The sequence below is a fragment of the Hibiscus syriacus genome, unplaced genomic scaffold (genome assembly GCF_006381635.1).
Source record: "Hibiscus syriacus cultivar Baekdansim isolate YM2019G1 unplaced genomic scaffold, ASM638163v2 tig00110788_pilon, whole genome shotgun sequence".
NCBI lineage: Eukaryota > Viridiplantae > Streptophyta > Magnoliopsida > Malvales > Malvaceae > Hibiscus > Hibiscus syriacus.
Genome location: NW_024062863.1, coordinates 1,749,970 through 1,772,065, shown reverse-complemented (window position 1 = coordinate 1,772,065; position 22,096 = coordinate 1,749,970). Strand labels below are relative to the sequence as shown.

Below are 22,096 nucleotides of genomic sequence, written 5' to 3'. Positions count from 1 at the left end.
GAAGATCCAGTCACTCAATGCACCATTGGCGGCATACTCGTAAACCAGATGCCAGTTCTCATTGTTGATACAAACTCCGAAAAGGCGAATAAGATTTGAATGGTTGACCTTGTTTAACAGTTGTATCTTCTTCGAGACATTTCCATCAACCTTCTTGATGGCTGCAAAATCACTGTCGTTGGTCACACCACGGTAAACCAATCCTTTAATATGATTGCTGGGGCTGAAGTTATCTGCTGCAATTCTCCAAAACTGTAAATTTTGAGATTGATCTATGAAGCTATAGTTGACATAGTATCCAAGAAGTACTGAGTTCCATCCTCCAAGCTTTTCTCCAATGGTTTTTCAAGAGCCTCAAAGCTTTCCGAGCTAAAGATCGGATCAGATTTCTTCTTTGTCTTGCAGAACATACAGAAAATCCCTATACAAACAACTATGACGAAGCCAACTCCCACAAGAACACCAACAAGTATATAAATCCATGATCTGTTTTAGGTTCCACTTGGAGGAGAAGGCGATGACGGAGTTGGTGGAGGTACTGTGATTCTAGATGGTAGAACATGAACAGTTGACCGGAACTATAGCCAACTCGTTCAGTCCAAACGTCGCTGTCTTGGAAACCTAGTTTGTGTTGACGATTTGAGATGGATCGGAAGACAACTCGCCCATAAATATATGTAATGAAGAAAAAGTCATTATCATTGAGCTATAAGAGAAAGTAAAAACAGAAAGCAATCTTCTCCCTGTTACGCTTTTCAATTCCTTTTAAGCGGCAAGATACAATACTGTAAAGAAGAACAAGCAAGCTATACTAAACCAATAACTAAGACAATAACAACTACATTGACAATTCTCTAATCCTCCAGCTCTACAGATTTCTGTTAGGATAATTAAAATCGCAATTACAAGACACAGGATGCCAGGTACATTGTCATCTCGTAACCTATCGGCCAGCCAATTGGGTAAAATGACGAACAGGATGAAATGCGGAACTGTTACATACAACAAACAGAAAATAATTATCAGAAACGAGAAGTAACACATTCGTATTCACAGTCAGTTGGTTTGTCTGAAATCTTGTTTCAAACCTGGAAAGGTTTCAGGAAAAAACAGATTCGAAGCAACAGCAAGAAATGCAATCCAGAAACCAAATTGCCCTCTGCATCATTATGTGAGAAATTTTAGTGAAATATAAACACTAAGAAACATTAAAACCGATACTAATCAACCAAGATGAGATCAATATTGAATACTGCCGAGTAACTTACGAGTTTGAAGAGTATGGCTGGGAAACTAGCAAAGAGATATAATACTAGGAGGTTAATCAGCATGTGTAATCTCCTTCGTGTTTGGTTCATGTGTAATAAAAATCTGTGGAGAAAGTAAATAATATAAAAAAATGCTTGAATAAGGAAACAGATTAAACACAAGACTGAGTTTTTTGTTCATACACAATCCTGGAAATGGCTCATTGATGGAACTAAAAGCCTTCTTATGGAAAACAGAAATCACAGACAGAATATTTTCATTGAAGATGCCATTCAAATATGTTCTCTGTATATTGCACTCACGATTTTCAGCCCCTAAGGCCATCTCCAGCGCATCACTGGAATGGCGAAGATCTCCACTTTGAAGATGATCCTATGCTCCAGCCCATCGCCACTTTGTAGCTGCATGGTGGTGACGGCTACAGTGCACGCTACATTTGGCGTTGTACTGTAGCTGCACTACATTTTTTTTTGAAATTTTTCTGATTTTTGGTTTTTGTTATTATATGCTAGAGATAGTGCTGGAGATGAATTACTGTTTCATCTTTAGAGTAGAGATAGAGAAACTGTATAGTAGAGATGAGGGCTGGAGATGGCCTAATCAAGTCCTTTTCCTAAGAGAGAATAATACAGATTTTATCACATACTACTTTATTATCTAAGCATGTTCGAGGCATGCGTGACAATAATTAAATGATGAAGGCAAGAGATTTAACAACTATTTTCTGGTAGTATTTAGAAGTTTCCAGCTATGGTTCATTTAAGCATTTCTCGAGTTCTATCTATCAAGACGGACTTAATGAGCACCCTATCTATTGGATTTTGGCCAATCTCATTTTGGAGATTTATGATTTGTCTTTCAACTAAACAATTTCCCTCTGTTGTTACCAGAGACATATTCGGACATGCGTATAGAAATACCCATTCGGAACATATATCCGAATTCAACACTCGAATTCAGGCAAAATAGACATTTCCTATCCTACCATTTCAGCATTCCAAAAGCCTTCAAAACTCAACCTTTTATCCTATCCTTGTTAGAATTTTAAACCTTAAACACATGAAAAGGCAGCTGATTTACAGAAATCCTATGCAAGAAGAGCAACCCAGTAGGCATCAACAGATTGCCAATATCACTAAAATTTACATTACTTTTGATCCTTTATGTTATCCAGACTCAAAGATGAGTGTCGAATATAAATATGATAATGTATAATTGAAACTTTCTATTAAAAAATCCAGCAAACAGCAGCAGTTACACCGATAAACCTACATAAATATTCATCTCTGACATCACAAAGCAACCCCAAATGCGTTATCATCTATGACTGAAGAAAACCAACTCATTTATATCAATCATAAAACCAAATTCAACATCTTTGAACCATTCAAGGAGGAGAGAAACCATAAAAAGAAGAAGAAGCAAGAACTGGGTTAACTTACAAAGCAAAAACGGTGCCACCCCAATGAAAAGCGGCTCGAGCCTGTTTAGATCCTAAATCTGAATTTGCAAAACTGGAGTTCAATTTCATCTCCGTATCTGCCAGTCCAAAAGTAACCATTTTCCTTCTTTTTTTCTGCCCAAATAATTTATAAAAAATTTCAAAAGAATCTTTGGATTAAAGCTTTGGAAATACATTGTTGGATTTTGTCGCCTGGTTGGTTTGGGTTGATGGGTCGGGATATCCAGAATCCAAAGCGTTTTTGTTTACACGCAGGAGTTCGTACAACATGTTTCACGTGGCAGATAACAAACCCTTGGATCTGGTTCTTGTTCCTGGTGCAGTGGAATCAAACTAATTGGGTATAATCATTCAATTCCGTATCTTTGTAGCAAAAACCCAAAAGGAAATTGAAAATTCAGTTTAAAGCTTTGTAGGAGAACAAGCTGAAGCTCCAACTGATAAATAACAAAGAGGAAGCTACAAACTCTAAAACACAGGGAAATGGTCAAATCTTATAGAAGCTTACTTTTTACTGATTTAGTTACGATCGTTTATAATTTTTTAAGTTTTTCTTCGTTAATTCCGTTAATATAATGACATGACATATTCAATGAAAGGTTATAGTTAGAATGATAAAAGATTTGTATATAAATTCATCAATCTTATGTTTGATTTATGTTCGAATCTTAGGTATACATTATTCATCCAAAATGTAATACTTGAAGCCATTCTTTGCCATGTAGGTTGTTGATAATCCTCCATTGGAAACACTTCCCAGATATCATTGATCCAAAGCCTTCACCAATCAAATAATCAATATACCATAACTGGCAACTTTCCTTCAAAATGACCCAGCAAATAAAATACGGTTTCGAATAATGGATGCATTTCCGGGTTTCAATTGCGATAAATATTGGTGGCAAAAGGGCTGTACCGTCAAACCATAGCTCTAAATTTGTGTTACGAGGCTGAAATCTGGAAAGTTTGTCAAGACACTACATCCTTAGCAAATAGGAGGTCACATATCTTTTCCTCAATAGGAATGGATTCACGGAAATAAACATCTTTCTGCATGATTTTCTTCTCCTTCCTAAAGGTTTCTGCATTTGAGACCCTACCAAGTTTCTCGAGACCGGCTACTAGAACACAGTATGTGCCTAGAGAAGGATGAATCCCTTTCTTTCGCATTGTTTTGTATATTTTAAGCCCTTTATCTGCAGTTCCGGCAGCAAAGTAGATGCCAACCAAAGCAGTATAGGTAGCAACACATTTCTGATCATCAGGCAGTGAATTGAAGATCTTTGCAGCACAAGATGGCCTTCTAGCACATCCAAGCCGATAGATTAAGAGTGAAGCTAGATAAACTCCAAGAGAATGTCCGGCGTTAGTCATTTCCTTGATAATGTCCGCTATATCAGTAAACATGTTTGATCTTATTAAACAGCCTATCAAAGCAAGATAGGCTGTTCTCTCGAGTTCTATGCCTGTTTTCACACTATATTTGAAGGCGAATAAAGCCCCATCCGGTCTATAACGATTACAATTTACATGTATGACAGCAGACATCATTTCTGAGTCCAACTGAATATTCTTATCCAACAACTCAGTCAGTAAACCATCAATGGCAAGAAGATTTTGCTTTTCCAAAAGAACCGAAACTAGTTCTCTGTCTAAGCTTAAAGGGGCTTTGAAATCATTTCCTTTATACTCAACATCTCTTTTATTGCAAATACTTTCAACAGAGATATGAGGATGAACTTGCCTGAGTAGGGCATCACTCTCACCAGCAGCTCTGAGCGTTTCAAGGGCTAATAGAAATATGGGGTACCGGAGGACAATATAACTTTCTTTCATGAACCAAAGGATTTTGATTATTGGCCACGTCTCCCCTGTTTTGCAACACTTCTCAACCAAAATATTGCATGCAGCTTTGTCGGGCTTAACTCCGGCTTCTTGCATTTTGTTAAAAATTTCGAGGGCTTCTTCATACTTGCCTGATACACCGCAAAAGAATAAAAAACTTCCTTATAAGCATTACACTCGAGAAAAGACACTAGATGCAACCAATGTAACCAAATTATACATTAGCATTCATCGGTCTTACAATGCCATGAAAGTGGTATAACTATTTATATGAACATCTTTGAACAAAAAAAATGCATACGAACATCATGAGTTTATATTTCATTAGCCTAAAAATAATGTTGATGAAGTGACATCAAATTATACACTCTAACACTGTAAATCCAAAACCAATGCGGGTTTGTGTATCCCATTTAGACATTTCAACAAACAGAAAAACAGCAATACTCAAACGAGTCATTTGTCAACTTACCAGCCCCAAAAAGATACTCCATCAACACTGTATAAGTATGACAATTAGGACAAATCCCAGACTGAAGCATCTCCTTATAAACATCAGTACCTTCCTTGATTCTCTTATTATCAAACAAAACTTTCATATAAGCTGTATATGAAACAACAGTAGGAAAACATCTTTTTCCTCTCATTTCCTCCCATGTTTCCATTGCCCCATCAACATCTCCACTCTTTGAAAGCCAATACAAGCACGAAGTATAAGTAACAACATCAATTTTCAAGCCCTTTTCTTGCATTTGGTGAAACAAATACTTCATTGACGAAACCCTCCCAGCTTCTCCAAAAATGTCGAGCATTGTCGTGTAAGTGAACTGGTCGTGCTTAAAGCCTCTAACTTTATCGACCCAGTTGAAAAAAAGCCAAGCTTTTTCCATTGGTGGGTGGGTTTTGAGGACTTGGTTGACTGTAAAAGAGTCCCATTTGACGGGTAATTGTTTCAGTTGGGTTTCAGCCGAGTCCCAAGTTGAGTACTTGAGGATTTTGTAAATGCTTGAGATTGTGTCTCTCATGTAAACTTTTGGCTCAGCATCAACTGATTCTACTGGATTTATTGAGGTTTCGGTAAATTTATGCCTGGTGGGTGTTCTGTGTTTGTTTCGATTAAGGGAATGGAAATATCTGATGGGACGATTCCAAATTCTGAAACTTGCAGCAAGTCCATGGAGATAATTTATTCTCAACATGTATTGAGATCACAGATGAGAGCTTTTTCATGGAAAAGCTTCTGCTTTTTAATTCCACGGGCTGAGGAGGAGTTGACGAGCGGTTAGGGGCTTCACTTAAATTTGGAAAGCGTCGAGGCCATCATAAATTTTTTTTTATAATCTACCTATTTAGTCACCCATTTATTCTCATATTTTTATTTTGAACATCTAATCATTTTTATAAAATTATAATGAATGTTAAATTTTATTTCTGTTGTAGTCACTCATAGTTAGATTTGACTGCTCATTTAACAGAAATAATATTTTAAAATAATAGAAAATAATAAATCTTCAAATAATAAGAAAAGACAAACAAATAGATTTTAAGTGAGAAATTCGTCGAGAAGTACAGACATGAGAGGAAAAAATTATTACGTTGACGGTAAAATACATCGGAGATTATAAGAAGCGTACAACAAACTTTATATTACTAACTTTTTTAATTAGATCAAATGAAATTCGAATCTCTATCATCGCTTTCAGTTGAGTTCTCCACTTTTCAAAGACTAACTGCACAAAAATAATGAACAATCAAGATTGGAACACTTCTTATTGTTTTCCATTGCTTACCTTGACATTCCACTTTAAACTGATGGATCATGTTCTTGCTTCTATTTCTCCCTGTGGTGATCTTTTATCATCATATGCATACAAGCCAGAAAATACCAGTTCGAGGTAATATACACTTCAAAATCTCTTCAACAAAGTAATATGAATTCTGAATATAAACATTGGAGCATTACAAGCTTTGTCATGAAAAATTTTCATCGACGAGCATTGATCAAGATGCATTTGTTAACCAGATAGGTTCATACAAATAAATGGGAAAGGATCTGCACAGGCAGTGTTACAACAGGCAAATATTTTTCACAAAATACACAATCTGCCCGTTGATAAACTAAAAGCTGCAGTTTCATGCATCATCTGTGGGCAGTAAACGAAAAATTCGCAGCCAAGCAATGCAGAGCAACAATTAGATTCTCTAAAATCACCAACATTGCTGAAGCATCCAGTCCCTTATAACCTAATATTTATAGAGATCATCACCCAATGTATAAGAACTAATAAGATCAACAAATGAGGAAGAACTAACAATCAAATCCCAATTTAAGGGGAATTTCATATGATATAACAGCACAGAGAAACAAATTTCTATAATTATCATCCTTGTAAAAGTATATTTCCAACATTGAAACTGTTCACCTGGTTCTTTCTCTAAGCCTATAGGATCAAGCATAACAAGAAGCATCAAATCAAGGCATTTCTTGTCTAGAGAAATGTTCTAGACAATTCAACCTCATATAAACCAACAAGAATAAGAATTATACAACAACAAAAAGCAAAAAAGTTAGTTTTTCCTGTAAGCTATGTAGTTAGCCAAAGCAACCAAAGGAGCAGCTTTCTCAGGATCAAATCCTTGAAGCAACTCCAATGAATCACTCCTCAACTTCTCTGCAAACTCCCTTGACTTGTCTATTCCAATCAACTTGGGATAAGTCACTTTATCAGCCAACAAATCTTTGCCTGCAGTTTTGCCTAATTCCTTAGATGACTTTGTCACATCAAGAATATCATCCACAACCTGAAACAAAAGCCCAATATACCTTGCGAATTTCCTCAACCTCTCCACATCTTCATCACATCCACCTCCAAGAATAGCCCCCAAAACCACAGAAGCTTCAAGCAAAGCAGCAGTCTTGTGAACATGAATGAATTCTAAATGATCCAACCCCACATCTGTTAGTCCCTCACTGCTTATATCCACAACTTGCCCAGCCACTAACCCTTCAGCCCCAATGGATTTAGCTAATTCTCCAATTGCCCTCACAATCCTACCATGCGAAACACCAACTGTAGAAACGGCTACATGTTCAAAAGCAAAAGCCAGAAGAGCATCCCCGGCTAAGACAGCGATATCCTCACCGAAAACCTTGTGATTAGTTGGTTTTCCTCTACGAAGATCATCGTTGTCCATGCAAGGAAGATCATCGTGGATTAGAGACATGGTGTGAATCATTTCAACTGCACAAGCTGCTGGCAAAGCCTTAGATTCCTGGCTGCCAACAAGCTCACAAGCAGCTAAACAAAGCACCGGACGGACCCTTTTCCCGCCTGCTAATAGTGAGTACCGCATTGCTTCATGGATTTTAATAGGGTCACGGAGTGGAACAGCCGAGTCCAGAGCCTGGTTTATCGTAGTGGCCTTTTGAATCATGTAAGATTTGAAATCAAAGCTTGGGTTTTGAGGGTGCTGCTCTTCTTCCTTGACAGTGTCTCCTTCGGTAAAGACCGCTGAAATTGAAGGAAGAGATGTAAAGCCGTGAGCTTTTGGGATTGAAGATGACAGAATCACAAGGGAATTGAACGGAAGGGATCTGGGTAAAAGAAAAGATTTGGATCTAGAAGCTTGTTTGAAAATGGAGTATGATTGAACCCAAGAACCCAGATTCACCGAAGCCATTTTTTTTCCACTTTGGGTGTTTGAAAGATTGTATATTTCTAGTAATTCCCACTTTCAAAACACAAAAGGCTGGTTATGAAATCAAGCAATGGGGTGTTGGGTAATTGGAAAATAGTATAAAAAATATAAAAAGGTGAGAGAGAACTGGGAAATGGAGGATATGGGGGAAACGGCATGTGAGTGAACATTACATGTGAGGGGAAATGGATGAGCATCGAGCATTATGTGGAAATAGAAATCGAAATGGAAAGAGAACCCGACAAAGATGGGAACTTTTTAGATTAGGTTTCTAAGCTTTGTGTAACATTGGAATCCTCTGCAAATCCCAGCCTTATCTTGCAAGCCAGAGGTGTCCGAGAATTCTTCTATATTTCTTTCTTAATATTTGGATTGAACACTTTCCCTTAAACAATGCGTAGATATACCATTTTGGTACCTAAAATTTCTCTTAATATAACTCTTTTATAATTTAATTAAGGGTAAAATAAACAATTGATCACTTTCATTTAAATTTTATAATTTTTTCATTAAATTTAAAAAAATTATAATATTTGATCACTGAGAATTAGTTATTCTTAGACTTTTAACAAAAGGTTGATGTGATATAATGAATATAAAAATTTTAAAAAAAATAAAATACACAAATGATCACTAATTTTAGTAAATTTTCGTTTTTTTTCATTGAAATTTCAAAATAACAAATTAATTGAGACTTTTTTGTAGTACTGTCTTAGAATGACCTAAACCGATACGAATTCCCACCGGCACAAAAGGAAGCAGACGAAGATGAAGAAAAGTAAAATCTCTTCTCCAAAAACCTTGAGATTCAATGATACCGAGCTGCAGAGGAAGAAGAGGGTTGCTGCCTACAAGGCTTTTGCGGATGAAGGCAAGAAAAAAGGGTCTCCAAGAAAGAGTTAAGTGCATCAAAAACACTTTTGTCTATGGCTGGAGGTGATCGATCCCCTGTTGCTGTTCCATCTCTCTCTCTCTTTTCTGAAATTTTCATAAGCTTTTACAAAATAGAATACAATTAGTTCAATTATGGATGATGCAAGTACACCATTGAAGTGATGATCGAGATTTGAATCATGTATTACTCATTTCCTCTTCAAATATATATTCATTTAGCATTAAGGTCTGGAAATTGTTAATCAAACTGAAAACCTGAATTAAGAAGAAAAGTTAACAACTCGATGAGAAGTAATCTCTCCATGAAATATTTAACAATTACTTTCCACGTTATCGGACAAAGTTTAATAAAAGAAAAAGTTGAAAAGAATGTTGTACCAATTCCGAGGTGAGTATGGTTATGTATCTCAGTTCCTGTAAGATTTTTATTTTCTCTGCAATAAATACAAACACATCACAAAACTTTTCATCTCAACAGGTATTTCATGGATTTTATTTTATACAGTAAATCAGTATAGCACAAAAAGGTTCTACCTGCAGAACTGTTAAGATATTTCAACATTCACTGTCAAACATTAAAGGTTTCGCCAGAGGAATTTTGAACTTTTAACATTCAATATTAATCCTTAAACAAACAAAAAGTAACTGCATGAAATATTATCAATAAAAGTCGCATGATATTAGCACAAAAAGATCTTCTTCCTCTGCAGCTCGGGATCTTTGAATCTCCAGATTTTTGAAGAAGAGCTTTTACTTTTCTTCATCTTCGACTGCTTCCGTTTGTGTCGGTGGGAATCCGTATCGGTTTGGGTCATTTTCGGGCATATACTGCAAAATGGTCTCGATTAATTTGTTATTTTTAAACTCTCAGTGAGAAAAACGAAAAATTATTCAAATATATTTATGTAGTAGGTAATTAACAGTCGTCGTTGTTAGAGTACGCTCCACATGTCTAAGAGTTCACACGGATCTTTCATTTGAGTCTCTAGAGGTTCTTACGAATCATATGTTCGCGTACATGGAGATTCGCAGAGCTGGATATTCGCAAGTAGTAACAATGTGTATTTACCGGCTTAACCGAAACTAATGCCGACAATGACGAATGTCTTTCTTCTTCCATTCCAGATCATATGGTCGACGATCCTCCATTTTCACCAGCTTAAACTTGTAAACATGTTTACCGGAACCGGAGTCCCTTCTAATTTATTTCCAGTATTTAGTCACCAAGTACAATCCTCCACCGCAATACGTAAACTCATCGGAAGAAATTCTCTTAGCGCTCTCGTATTGACCCGAATTGACAATGCTTGTAGCTTAGGTTCTGCCATTGAGCAATGAAATACAATCTATTCCTCTTTGAAGCTCGTTGTGAAGCCCAGCAATACATAACTTGCCTCTCCAATGGAATTAATCCCTGCAATAAATCATATTTGCTTCATCGATCCCTACGAATGTCATACCATTCTTGGGTAAAAATACTCCCTTCTTTAAAACAAATTCATTGGATTTGGACTAGGAAAAAGATCCCTCTTTTCCAGGGTTTGGACGTGATGCCACCATGTTAGTTCTTGAAATGGCAAAGATTTCAACTTTAATACGCAACAAGGGTGAGAAGAAACAAAAATGGGCTAATACCATCAAACAAATAGGATGTGTTGCAGAGATTAAAATCGGCGATGAATTCAATGGAGAGACAATTTATGTATTCTTAGTCTTCAAAACAAGATTCAAAGAAGAAAAGATTGTTTTTAGTCGCTCAATGGTAGAACCTGGGTTACATGATTTAGGTTGGGGCATGCCTCAATGAACTCTGAGGACGACGACAACTTAATTGTAGGATCTAGGAAGGAAGGAAGCACCTACAGCAAGTGAAGGCTACAAAAAAAAGTTAAAGGTAAATAAATGTAAGGTATAAAGGATGGGCTAGAATGATATAGAGTAAGTGGAAGTATGGTTAGGTGTTTAGGGATGGTGATGGCTATAGAAAAAAAGATGGTGATGGTGTTTGATAGTATCTTAAATAGATCAAGGAAGAACCAATGCTATAGAGAGCAAAGACCCAACCTTATAAATCTATTTAAGTGGCGGTAGAACCGGACTTGGACCCACTATCTATAATAGTGATAGGTATCACAAGTATCAATGAAAAATAGAAGGGTTTGACGCCACAAGTGTTGCTACTTGATAAGTCGATAAAGTCTTTTAAAGACTAAGGAAAAGAGAATAAACTCTCACTTAGATAAAATTGATGAGCAAGTGTTGTTTACAAATGAAATAGGCAAGCCTTTTATAATGGATGAAAGGAAACTAGGCCAATAGATGCAAATGTATTCGGCCATTTCTAGTTCCTTTCCATATAAAGTCATAATTAATTAAAATATATTAAGGTGGCGTTTGGTTGGATGGAATCCCTTGGAATTGGGGAATTGGAATCCAATTCCACTACTTTCTCATATTTGGTTCAAGTTTTCCAAGGGAATTAGAATCTCTTATGGCTTCAACTTTCCATCAAATGAGGGAAAGTGAATTCCATCAAAAAATGGATGGAATTCAATTCCCTTGTTGGAGGGAATTGAAATTTGACCATACTACCCTCATCAATCTTTTGGTAACTTATTCATATATTGAATAAAAATATTTTTTTATTGTTTCGGGTCTGGTGAAACTTTATTTTGGTCGGGTCGGTCGGTTTTTTAAGTGTGATATTCGGGTCGGGTCGAGTTCAAGTTTAGGGTGAAAAATACCCGACCCGAAAATATATATAATTTTACCTTATATATTTAGGAATAATTACAATAATACCCCTCTATATATTTTTTTCAATTAAGTCACTGTTTTTATTGAATAAAAATATTTTTTTATTATTTCGGGTCGGGTCGGGTCGGATTTCTAATTCATATATTCGGGTTGGGTCGGGTGAAACTTTATTTTGTTCGGGTCGGGTCGGGTTTTTTTAAGTGTGATATTCGAGTCGGGTTTGGGTTTAGGGTGAAAAAAACTGGACCGACCCGAAAAAATATATAATTTTACCTTATATATTTAGAAATAATTATAATAATACCCCTCTATATATAATTTTTTTCAATTAAGTCAATGTTTTTATTGAATAAAAATAATTTTTTATTATTTGTGTTATGTCGGGTCGGGTTTCTAATTCATATATTAAATAAAAATAGTTTTTGGTATATTTTTTGTAACTAATTAACATACTCCTATTGGAATGTATCGAAATATTGTTCTATCTTTTGGTAACTTATTAACATATTTTGATTGTAATGATTTTAACTTATGATGTTTATTAGCATGATTTTTATAATTTATTGAAATGAATAATCAATCAATAAAATGAAAATTTAACATTTTTAAATTTTTTATAATATATTACTACATGTAAGTTGTAAAACAAACTAAAATAAAGCAAAAAAACAAGAAGGGCAATTCTGTCATTTTACATTACTGAAATCAAATTCATCTGACATGTCTGCAAACCAAACATAATATGGAATTGGATTCCAACTCCTGATAGATTCCAATTCCTTCACATATTCTAATTCTCTCATAAACATTCCAGCGAACTAAACGCCACCTAAGGATAAAGAGAGGTGATGGTTTGACCATTGGTGAAGAGAGATGTCTTTGGCCGAATAGTCTTCATGTCCATTCATCTTGGCGCCATTCTTAGTGGTTGTGAAGGCTTGGCCGAATAGATAGACAATTTTTCACTTTAGCGCCTAAAGGAAGGCATATAGCTGGTTTTGCATATGGAGTCTCCATGGAGCATAAGATGTAGCCTCGGCCATGTGATGATGCTTGAAGGTCCTTGGGTAGCCTATAGGTGAGCCAGCTTCAAGGCAAGCTAGGTGAGTTATAACTTGATGAACTCAAGTTAGCTAGTCATGGTCTTCTAAACTCCTCAGCTACCCTCCAGTTACATCCAACTACCCTCCCAGTTACATCCAGCTACCGTTAGTCTACTTTTGACAACTTTAGTTCATACGACTCCATCAGCTAAGTTTAGCTCCATGATAGCTCCTCCAACTAAAGAGAGCTTCCATTTGATCTCCACGAGTTGTCATAGACATTATGAGCTTGTTGTGAGCTGCTTACTTTTCCAAATACTCCCCAAAGCTACCATAAGATGTGTCCTCCTTTGATGTACCTATGTAAATCAAGAAATCAAATCAATATAAGTCAAATGAGCTCGTAGAAAGTTAAATGCTTGATGTTGCCAATGTATATTCAATTATAAGCTAATTGTCATGAGCTAAGGAAATAATAATGCAAAGTTAATGAGCTAAGTTAAATGCATTGTGAGCTAAAATAGCATGCCATGAGCTAAAGATTCAATGTAAACATGTTGTCATGATATGTAATTGATATGCAAACATGATGAATGAATATAAAACATATGCAAATCATATTATAACGCTAAGTAAAGATGTGTGAAGTTAATATTCAACAACATAATGACTAAATTATATATATTTCATATGAAATGATATGAATAATCAATGGATAACTATAATCGAACATAAAATTAATATATATGATATATATAACAAAGTAAATATGTGAATGCATAATATCATTGAAATAAAAGAATGATAAAGTAAGAAAACTCCCTGTGCTTCCATCTTTGAAGTGTATGGACGTTTGAAGAAGATGAATTGGGGCTTAATCATGCGTGTATCAACAAGCATTATCGATTCGGGTCGATACGAAAGTGCTATGAGTAGAGTTTCTTCCAATGAGTTTACATACTGCGATGAAGGCGAAAACCCCATATTTGGTGGTAAGAAGAAGATTAAAGATCAAAAACTTGTAGGTGGGAATCTTGCATTGGGGAATAGTATGATTGACTTAAAGCCTACGAGGGTTATAAGTAAGTATAATTCATCATACCTGCACTACCAAAAAAACCTTTCGGCCACCATCTACTATTATTGTCTAATTCACCGGTGAACACAATTATAACATAAATGAGTCATTTTAACCCTAGCAAAATCAGATGAGACATTAAAAAGTAGGATCCTTTCACGTGGAAGACATGGGAGTTGTTTGTGCACTATAATAACTATACAGCAAAATGGTTCCCCACCCCCAAAGATTTGTCCTTCAAGGTGACTGTTTAGGACATGGAGTTATCAAGTGGCTCAAGGCTTGAAGCCCAGATCTTGTTTTGTTCAATTCATCCCCCTTGATAGATGAGACTACCCATAAGGCTTTTGCAAAGCTGCTGCACACAGTTTAGCTAAACTTGAGCTACACCTTTCTCTTGATCATTATTATTTAAAAAAAATTCTTAGGAAGTACAAAATAATAAAGATAATTTCTTGGTTAAGAAAATTGATTTGGAATTTTCCATTAGATTCATCCTTTTCCCCCCTTAAAATAATAAGAATAAAAAGGGATCATTCATTCCAAAACTGCGTTGAAAAAAAGCAACTTTTTCATCTACTTCCCTTGCCACATCCGTATACCCAAAGCAACCCCTCTCTCTTATTCCATCATTTCTTTTTCTTTTTGTTTCTTCAATCATCAAATTTCTCTGACGCTTTTCATCGAGCAGGTTCGTCACAATCTGATAAAAACCAAAACCTTTATTTTTACTTTTTCTATTATACGATTTTGATTACTGAAATTTGCGTTTGTTAAGTATATTTGCTTAAAATCAGATTAAGTTTCTCTAATCTTTGACGGTGTTTTGTTATCTTGAGATATGATCTGTTACGAATTAATTCAATTCTGATTTCTTTTAATATTGTTAATCATAAAGGGGAAAAACACTTTTCTTTTAGATTGTAATTAGTTTACTCAATTTCTATTGGGTAACACCGATTCCATTTTTGAAATCGGTTCTTTAAAGTGAATTAGTAGCAAAGATAGGGTTTGTTACAAGTGATTTGTTTTGATTGTTTATTTTAGATTTTGGCTGTTATTAATGAAATTTTCAGTTAGGGTTTATGAACAATTATTTTGTTTTTGATGGTTTCTTTTAGATTTTGAATTGGTATTACTTTGGTTATGTAAATAATGGATTTGTAGTAAATTCTGCTATCCTTCTTTGAAATTTTCAAATGCTTGTGCAGGATCTATGATTCGGCTGTTTAAAGTAAAGGAAAAGCAAAAAGAGCTTGCAGAAAATGCAAATGGTGGATCACCTATCAAAAAGCAAACTGCAGGGGAGTTGCGTTTACACAAAGGTTTGAATATCCTGTTTAATGAATTTGATCAAGTTTATATGAATACATAGGCCTATATGTATGCATGTATCGCAAGTTGAATTTACCTTTATGAAGGATAGAGATTTATCTGATTGTAGTTTGCTCAAGCACTGAATTTTTACCAGGTTTAAGAAGATCCATATTTGATCTAGGATTGAATTAGCACTTAATAAACGTGAGCATCATGTTATATTTGGCCTTTTACTTGCAGACATTTCCGAGTTGAACCTGCCGAAATCTTGTTCCATATCATTTCCTAATGGAAAGGATGACCTGATGAACTTCGAGGTTTTTATTCGACCTGATGAAGGATATTATCGGTAAGGAACTTCTTTCATGCATCTTATCTTAAAACAAGCAATCTTTTGCTCTCTAGCTTTACAGGGGGAAAGAGGTTCTGTTCTATGTAATTGTTTTATGGTTGTTTCTCTTGCTAATAACACAAAACAAGTGTTCAACTGACTTGGTGCTTTGCTTTTTTAGTGGTGGCACATTTTTGTTCTCCTTCCAAATTTCTCCCTCCTATCCGCACGAGGCACCGAAAGTTAAATGCAAGACCAAGGTAAACCGGCTCATCTTATTTAGTCACAGCTTCCTTCCCCATATCCATGTTGTCTGATTTGCTTTTGGTTAGAACTCAATTTATTTCATGTTGTTCACCGAACCTCAGGTCTACCATCCTAATATTGACTTGGAAGGAAATGTTTGCCTCAACATCTTGCGTGAAGACTGGAAACCTGTGCTCAATATAAACACCGTAATTTATGGATTATATCATCTTTTCACGGTACTTGCCTAGTGAATTCATGACAATAATCCTATGAATTGGCAGCTATCTGGTACTCAAATCTTTCGATTTTGTGTGCAGGAACCAAATTACGAGGATCCCCTCAACCACGACGCTGCTGCAGTGTTGAGGGACAATCCAAAGATGTTTGAATCTAATGTGAGAAGAGCTATGTATGGTGGGTATGTGGGGCAAACCTATTTCCAACGGTGCATATAAAATGCAAACGCACGATGTTATCGACGATTGAGTTTCTGTGGGTTGTATAGTCTGTCTGGAAATGACCTTTGTCATCCCCTTTGAATTTCTCTGTGTGAATCTCAGGGAATTATTTTCTTTTAAGACCAACCAGCTAAAATTCTAGTTATGTTTTGCTCTAGCTTTCCTAATGTTATATGTTGGTGTGGCATATATCGTCTTACATTGTAGAACTAGCATAGACTGAATCTTATGCATTAGCTTAAAATATGACATTCTTAGTGTTTCTATGTCCGAAGATGAAGATGATGTCTCTTTGTCTTGCACCCACTGTTGATATATGATGGGATTATTTGATGTGCTTGTTAAACGACAGGTTCGAGTTGTTTTAAGTTTACTTTTTTCTAAATTCATTTAAGATCACTTAAGAAACAATGAGATTATTCTTGCATCTGTAAATAGTAAACTCTTATTAAATAGTGTTAACTGTCGAATTTTTTTTAATTTTATTGTCACGACGGAGTTAAAAATCAAACTTAATAAAATATAAATGATCATAAAAGATAGTATTATTTTTTCTAAATATTTTGAATAATAACTGTGTATGTGAGATGTGTGCGTTCTAATAATTACGATTGTAAAATATGTTGTAAATTAAAAAAATTTAAATAAGATATTATTTGGTAATTTTATTACATTATTTTGTTTATAAAAAATAATCGTCTGAAAATATAGCATAATTCTGTTGGGAAAATTGTTGGACAATATTATTAAGAGTAAAGTATAGTAATGGTCACTAAATTTTTTAAAGCTTTCATTTAGGTCCTCCAACTTTTAAAATTTGTAATACAACCCCCAACATTTAGTCTGTTTGCAATATGGTCCCTAACGCAACCGGCCGTTTGACGCCGTTACACTGCCGTTAGTACGTTTGCAATATGGTCACTGAACTTTTCAGGCGCTTGCATTTAGGTCCCCCAACTTTTAAAACTTGCAACACAGTCTTTAATTTTATTCTAAACCCCAAAATCCTTTTTCGCTTTTCTCCTCTCATTTCCAGCGTAACTTTTCAGTCGGTGATGCATGAGAAATTCCAATCTAGCTTTGAATTATGTGGAGGTGTTGACTTGAATAAGGGTCCATTGAGAGAAGACCCGACCAAGGGACTATCGGGACCATCAACGATTCAAGATGTAATGTTAGATACATGTCATCTCAGGTGAAGCATAGATGTTTGATGAAATGCTTGTGAGAAAAAAATGGGGTTAGAAATGCAGAGTTGTCAAATACTACTAAGATGAACTAAGTATCATTGCTGAAAATCACAAACAAAGCTGGAATTATTTTGTATAAATGACATATAATAATTTCTTCGTTTAATCATTGTGGTTAAAGATTTTCCAACAAATGAGCAAATATAATGAAATCTCAAACAGCGCATTCACCTCTATGTCTCTTTCGCAACTCGAATGGCATCATGAAAGGGTCAAGTAGCTGCTCCAATTATACTATCCTGTCATGATGCCTTTCGAGTTGCGTGCATGCAAAATTGTCTTCTAAATCTATAATTCAATACAATTCAACTGTAAAATTTTCAAAACATGTAAAAAAATCCAATTCGTTCACGATATATTAGTCCCATAATCAACATGAACTTATTAAAAAAAATACAAGCTCATAGGACACCGAAAACCACAGGTCATATCAATACAATTTCCAGTAAACTAGTACCAGCAGTCTCTCGAATTGAGTCTGCCGATTTCACTATGTCGATGCTCGTAACCAATTCCCTGATTTAAAGAAAAACCAAACAAGAAGATAAAAAAAAATTAGCCTAGGACCCTATTTCACTTCTATTCTGATGGACTGAATATCTTTCATAAAGAGTACTAACACTGAATATCCAGACCATTGACATGCAGTTTCAGAAATATAAAAATTTCAACAAAAAACACACAAGGCGAGCTGAAAATAGGAAAGTGCGAAAGACGAAAAGCTTACTTCCGGATAGCCAAAAAAGAAAATAAATACCTTCTTGCAAGTGAGCGGAGAGGCTAAGAAATAAACGCAATCGGTGTTGCATTCCAACAATTCTTCCTCCATTTTTTCTTTGTAAATAAAAAGCTAAAAGACAAAACACTGATTGGGTTTATAATTTTACATGGCAGAAAATTGAAGAACAAAAACCGAACGAGAGTGCATGTGAGCGAAAGAGACTGAGAGGTGAATGTGTTATTTGAGATTTCATTATATTTGATCATCTGTTGGAAAATCTTTAACCACAAGGATTAAATGAAGAAATTATTATATGCCATTTATACAAAATAATTTCAGCGTTGTTGGTGACTTTCAACAATGATACTTAGTTTATCTTAGTAGTATTTGTCAACTCTGCATTTCTAACCCCATTTTTTTCTCACAAGCATTTCATCGAACATCTATGCTTCACCTGAGATGACATGTATCATCTTGAATCGTTGATGGTTCCGATAGTCCCTTGATCGAGTCTTCTCTCAATGGACCCTTATTCAAGTCAACACCTCCACATAATTCAAAGCTATATTGGAATTTCTCATGCATCACCGACTGAAAAGTTACGCTAAAAATGAGAAGAGAGAAGAGATAAGAGAGAAGTGAAAAAGGAATTTCGGGTTTAGAATGAAATTGAAGTCCGTGTTGCAAGTTTTAAAAGTTGGGGGACCTAAATGCAAGCGCCTAAAAAGTTCAATGACCATATTGCAAACGTACTAACGGCAGTGTAACGGCGTCAAACGGCCGGTTACGTTGGGGACCATATTGCAAACGGACTAAATATTGGGGGACTGTATTGCAAGTTTTAAAAGTTGAGAGACCTAAATGAAAGCTTTCGAAAAGTTCAGTGACCATTACTATACTTTACCCTATTATTAAATCAAAACAGATGAGATATTCTGCTATTAAAATTTTAGACTAGTTGAACAAAACATATTCTTAATCATAAAAAAGAAGCATATATATTTCTTTTCAGGATGACAACCGAAGAGATGTAGTGACTGTAATTAAACAAGGGGGCATTGCCCTGGTGAAGGGACAACCAAATTCTGAAACACACAGAGACTCCATTTACCATTGTCCTGGGGTGTAGGACAGTCCAGATGAGAGAGCAATCTGGGCAGCCTTTTAGCTTCAACTACATAGACAGAATTCCACCCCTTGTAGGGCACGTACTAACCAACCCAAAAAACTAAAGATGATGCACATTTTTATTTGAAATATGAGTAATGTAAATGGCTACCATGTGGTCAAGGGGAGGAGGGGGGGGGGGGCATTCATGTTGCAGCTGGATCAAAGCAAAGAAAGAAAGCTTGGGATTCGTAAAAGTTTGGGTAAAATATAATAATATATGCACAAACTACATGGACCAAACTTGGCCACAAAACCACTTGTTCTCCATACACGTCTCTCTCTGTACGATTTCTTTTATTAAAATGTTTAATAATGAATTATGGGGTTTAATTAAGGACTTAATCCAGTATTGCAGAATCTTTTTATCATTATTTTAATACTTAATAGTTTAATATCATCCCAAACATACAAACTTAGCTGTTTTTAAAGATTTATTGCTTTTAAATATGGGGACTGTAAGCTTACTTTATTTTCTTTATTAAAAATTATAAGTATAAGCTTACTTTATTTTCTTTATTAAAAATTATAAGTATAAGCTTACTTTATCAATTTGTTTTATACATTTGTGTGGACTTTTAAAGAAAGTGAAAATGACATGCAAGTTTTGGCCTTCCAATGAAAAAAAAGTTTAAACCCTAATTGTTCTTCTCTTCATGGATTTCATTCCTAGGATTTGACTCTGCATGGGTTACGTTTCATTTCTTCATTGGTTAATATTTAGGTAAAGTATATCATAAGTGCATGGGTGTTTCGGATATTTTTGATACTCTGAACGAAATTTAAAAGTACGTCCTTATATAACGAAAATATATTTTATTACTTTGGATAATTAATTTAATATTATATTAATAATTTTTATAAAAATAATTAAATTTTGTCAAACATTATTTTTTATTATTTTGTTAAGAAAAAACTTAAATACAACTAAGAGAATAAATAAAAAAATGAATTTGAGTATGACACGGACCTCGATTTTGAAAAATAAATGAAAAAAATAGTGTATTATTTTATCATTAGATTGAGATTGGAGAAGAGTAAGAGTTACAGAATATTGATAAATTGAAGAATGCAATTTGAAAAAGAGAAAAGGAAAATATAATTAGATTTAATTCAAAATTAAATGAATTAAAGAGAGGGATTAGTAATTGAAAAAAATAAAGGGCTCAATTATAAAGGTAAAAAGTGAGATCGAAAAAATTAGAGGACTTAATTATAAATATAAAAAGTGAGATTAAAAAACTAGGGGCATCAACTATAAAGATATAAAGTGATATTGTCAATTATAAAGGTAGAAAGTGATATTGTCAATTATAAATATAAAAAGTGAGACTGGAAAAATTAGAGACATCAATTATAAAGATAAAAAATAAAATTAAAAAAATTAGAGACTTCAATCATAAAGATAAAAAATAAGATTGAAAAAATTAGGGGTCCTATAAAAATGGGAGCTCTGAGCGATTGCTAAGGGTGCTCCCCTATTATTCGGCTCTGCATAAGTGGTTCAACTATACTAAAAACGATAAAAAAATGTTTAAAAATTATAAAATGATCAATAAATTTATCGAATAATTATAAAATAATTATTATGACGTTATAATAATAATAATAATAATTTGATAAATATAATCATCATTTTATAATTATTTTGTAACCGTTTGATAAATTTAATAATAATTTTATATTATAAAATATTCAGATTTAAAAAAAAATGAATCCATAAAATCCAAACCCTACACATGAGACAGACACATTGTACGATGTTCTAGAATAATATTACTGCATTGTAAGAGTTAAAAAAATCATAGCCCACTAAGAAAATGGCTGAAATTAAGGCAGAATGAAGGGTTTTTTTTTGAAAAATGTTTTATAGGATGGCAAGAGGGAAACATGGACGTATACTGTTTGTGGCATATACAAACAAATTTGACTCTGGATAAGCGCTCAACACTAATCCTCAGACGCACTCTCTCTCAATGTTTTTGAGTCCAAATCTACTCTTATAGGGTAAAAATAAATATTTTTTTTTAAAAAATTGAATTCGAATAACTATATAGGTAAAATATATATACATTGTTAATAAGTTCTGAACATATATTATATTATAATTATCTCGAATTATTAAAAAAATGGTATAATTCTTTATATTATTTCAATCCGGATGTCATACCAGATTTGATGGAAAAACAACAAGTGTAGTGGTTTGTGTCTTTTTCAGGATTAAATGTATTGATAGATGAGAGAAAACGTCAAGGGGGAGTGGACCACTCACTGTATATTCCTTTCAAGTGTATGAATCATAGATGTTTAGGGATTTTATTACAAAGTCTAATTCAAAGTTGGAAGATGAGGAAACAAGAGCTGGAAATGTCGGGAGAAACATAGCAGCCATTAGTGTAAACACTTCCACTTCATTATTTACATTTTAATTATTCATTTATTAACTCTAAACCATACAAAGGAATGTTCCCCTCGCATGCGCCAAAACAATAGCAAAAAGCTACTGCATTTCATTAATTTATTCCTATTTTTATTATAACCACTCTTTCATATTTA

At 34.5% G+C, this 22,096-nt stretch overlaps 4 protein-coding genes across 7 annotated transcripts; 1 reads left to right on the top strand and 3 right to left on the bottom strand.

Annotated features, from left to right (window-relative positions):
• Window positions 1-722: 722 nt before the first annotated feature.
• Window positions 723-3,273, bottom strand: LOC120140773 (cold-regulated 413 plasma membrane protein 4-like). 3 transcript variants are annotated; one of them, XM_039155753.1, is made up of 5 exons: window positions 2,712-3,268; window positions 1,269-1,371; window positions 1,216-1,220; window positions 1,089-1,159; window positions 723-992 (listed from the first exon to the last, which is right to left on the bottom strand). In XM_039155753.1, exons 1-5 carry the CDS (start codon window positions 2,828-2,830, stop codon window positions 766-768), a joined length of 525 nt encoding a protein of 174 aa, XP_039011684.1. In that variant the 5' UTR covers window positions 2,831-3,268; the 3' UTR covers window positions 723-765. The 3 variants fall into 3 exon arrangements, 1 of the variants encoding a protein (XP_039011684.1); XR_005517737.1 differs by having other exon boundaries at window positions 851-992; window positions 1,089-1,371; window positions 2,712-3,045; window positions 3,199-3,273; XR_005517738.1 differs by lacking the exon at window positions 2,712-3,268 and adding an exon at window positions 2,255-2,519 and having other exon boundaries at window positions 851-992; window positions 1,089-1,371.
• A 127-nt stretch (window positions 3,274-3,400) lies between these two features.
• Window positions 3,401-5,893, bottom strand: LOC120140770 (pentatricopeptide repeat-containing protein At2g01390-like). 2 transcript variants are annotated; one of them, XM_039155751.1, is made up of 3 exons: window positions 5,669-5,883; window positions 5,049-5,468; window positions 3,401-4,707 (listed from the first exon to the last, which is right to left on the bottom strand). In XM_039155751.1, the coding sequence occupies exons 1-3, from the start codon at window positions 5,751-5,753 to the stop codon at window positions 3,701-3,703; spliced, it is 1,512 nt and encodes a 503-aa protein (XP_039011682.1). In that variant the 5' UTR covers window positions 5,754-5,883; the 3' UTR covers window positions 3,401-3,700. The 2 variants fall into 2 exon arrangements, with proteins under 2 accessions (XP_039011682.1, XP_039011681.1); XM_039155750.1 differs by having other exon boundaries at window positions 5,049-5,893.
• A 985-nt stretch (window positions 5,894-6,878) lies between these two features.
• LOC120140772 (geranylgeranyl pyrophosphate synthase, chloroplastic-like) lies at window positions 6,879-8,571 on the bottom strand. The gene has a single exon (XM_039155752.1). It carries the CDS (start codon window positions 8,255-8,257, stop codon window positions 7,145-7,147), a length of 1,113 nt encoding a protein of 370 aa, XP_039011683.1. The 5' UTR covers window positions 8,258-8,571; the 3' UTR covers window positions 6,879-7,144.
• Window positions 8,572-14,561: 5,990 nt separating this feature from the next.
• LOC120140571 (NEDD8-conjugating enzyme Ubc12-like) lies at window positions 14,562-16,589 on the top strand. The gene is made up of 6 exons (XM_039155539.1): window positions 14,562-14,738; window positions 15,259-15,372; window positions 15,605-15,713; window positions 15,877-15,955; window positions 16,064-16,180; window positions 16,262-16,589. The coding sequence occupies exons 2-6, from the start codon at window positions 15,264-15,266 to the stop codon at window positions 16,397-16,399; spliced, it is 552 nt and encodes a 183-aa protein (XP_039011470.1). The 5' UTR covers window positions 14,562-14,738; window positions 15,259-15,263; the 3' UTR covers window positions 16,400-16,589.
• Window positions 16,590-22,096: the final 5,507 nt, after the last annotated feature.

Coding starts and splice junctions, on each gene's coding strand:
- LOC120140773 (XM_039155753.1), bottom strand. CDS start 2,830: ATGGTTACTTTTGGACTGGCAGATACGGAGATGAAATTGAACTCCAGT. Junction 1,372..2,711: donor GGTGGCACCGTTTTTGCTTT/GTAAGTTAACCC, acceptor CTTTCTCCACAG/ATTTTTATTACACATGAACC. Junction 993..1,088: donor TTTTCCTGAAACCTTTCCAG/GTTTGAAACAAG, acceptor TGTATGTAACAG/TTCCGCATTTCATCCTGTTC.
- LOC120140770 (XM_039155750.1), bottom strand. CDS start 5,775: ATGTTGAGAATAAATTATCTCCATGGACTTGCTGCAAGTTTCAGAATT. Junction 4,708..5,048: donor GGAGTATCTTTTTGGGGCTG/GTAAGTTGACAA, acceptor GCGGTGTATCAG/GCAAGTATGAAGAAGCCCTC.
- LOC120140772 (XM_039155752.1), bottom strand. CDS start 8,257: ATGGCTTCGGTGAATCTGGGTTCTTGGGTTCAATCATACTCCATTTTC.
- LOC120140571 (XM_039155539.1), top strand. CDS start 15,264: ATGATTCGGCTGTTTAAAGTAAAGGAAAAGCAAAAAGAGCTTGCAGAA. Junction 15,714..15,876: donor CCTGATGAAGGATATTATCG/GTAAGGAACTTC, acceptor TTGCTTTTTTAG/TGGTGGCACATTTTTGTTCT. Junction 15,956..16,063: donor AAGTTAAATGCAAGACCAAG/GTAAACCGGCTC, acceptor ACCGAACCTCAG/GTCTACCATCCTAATATTGA.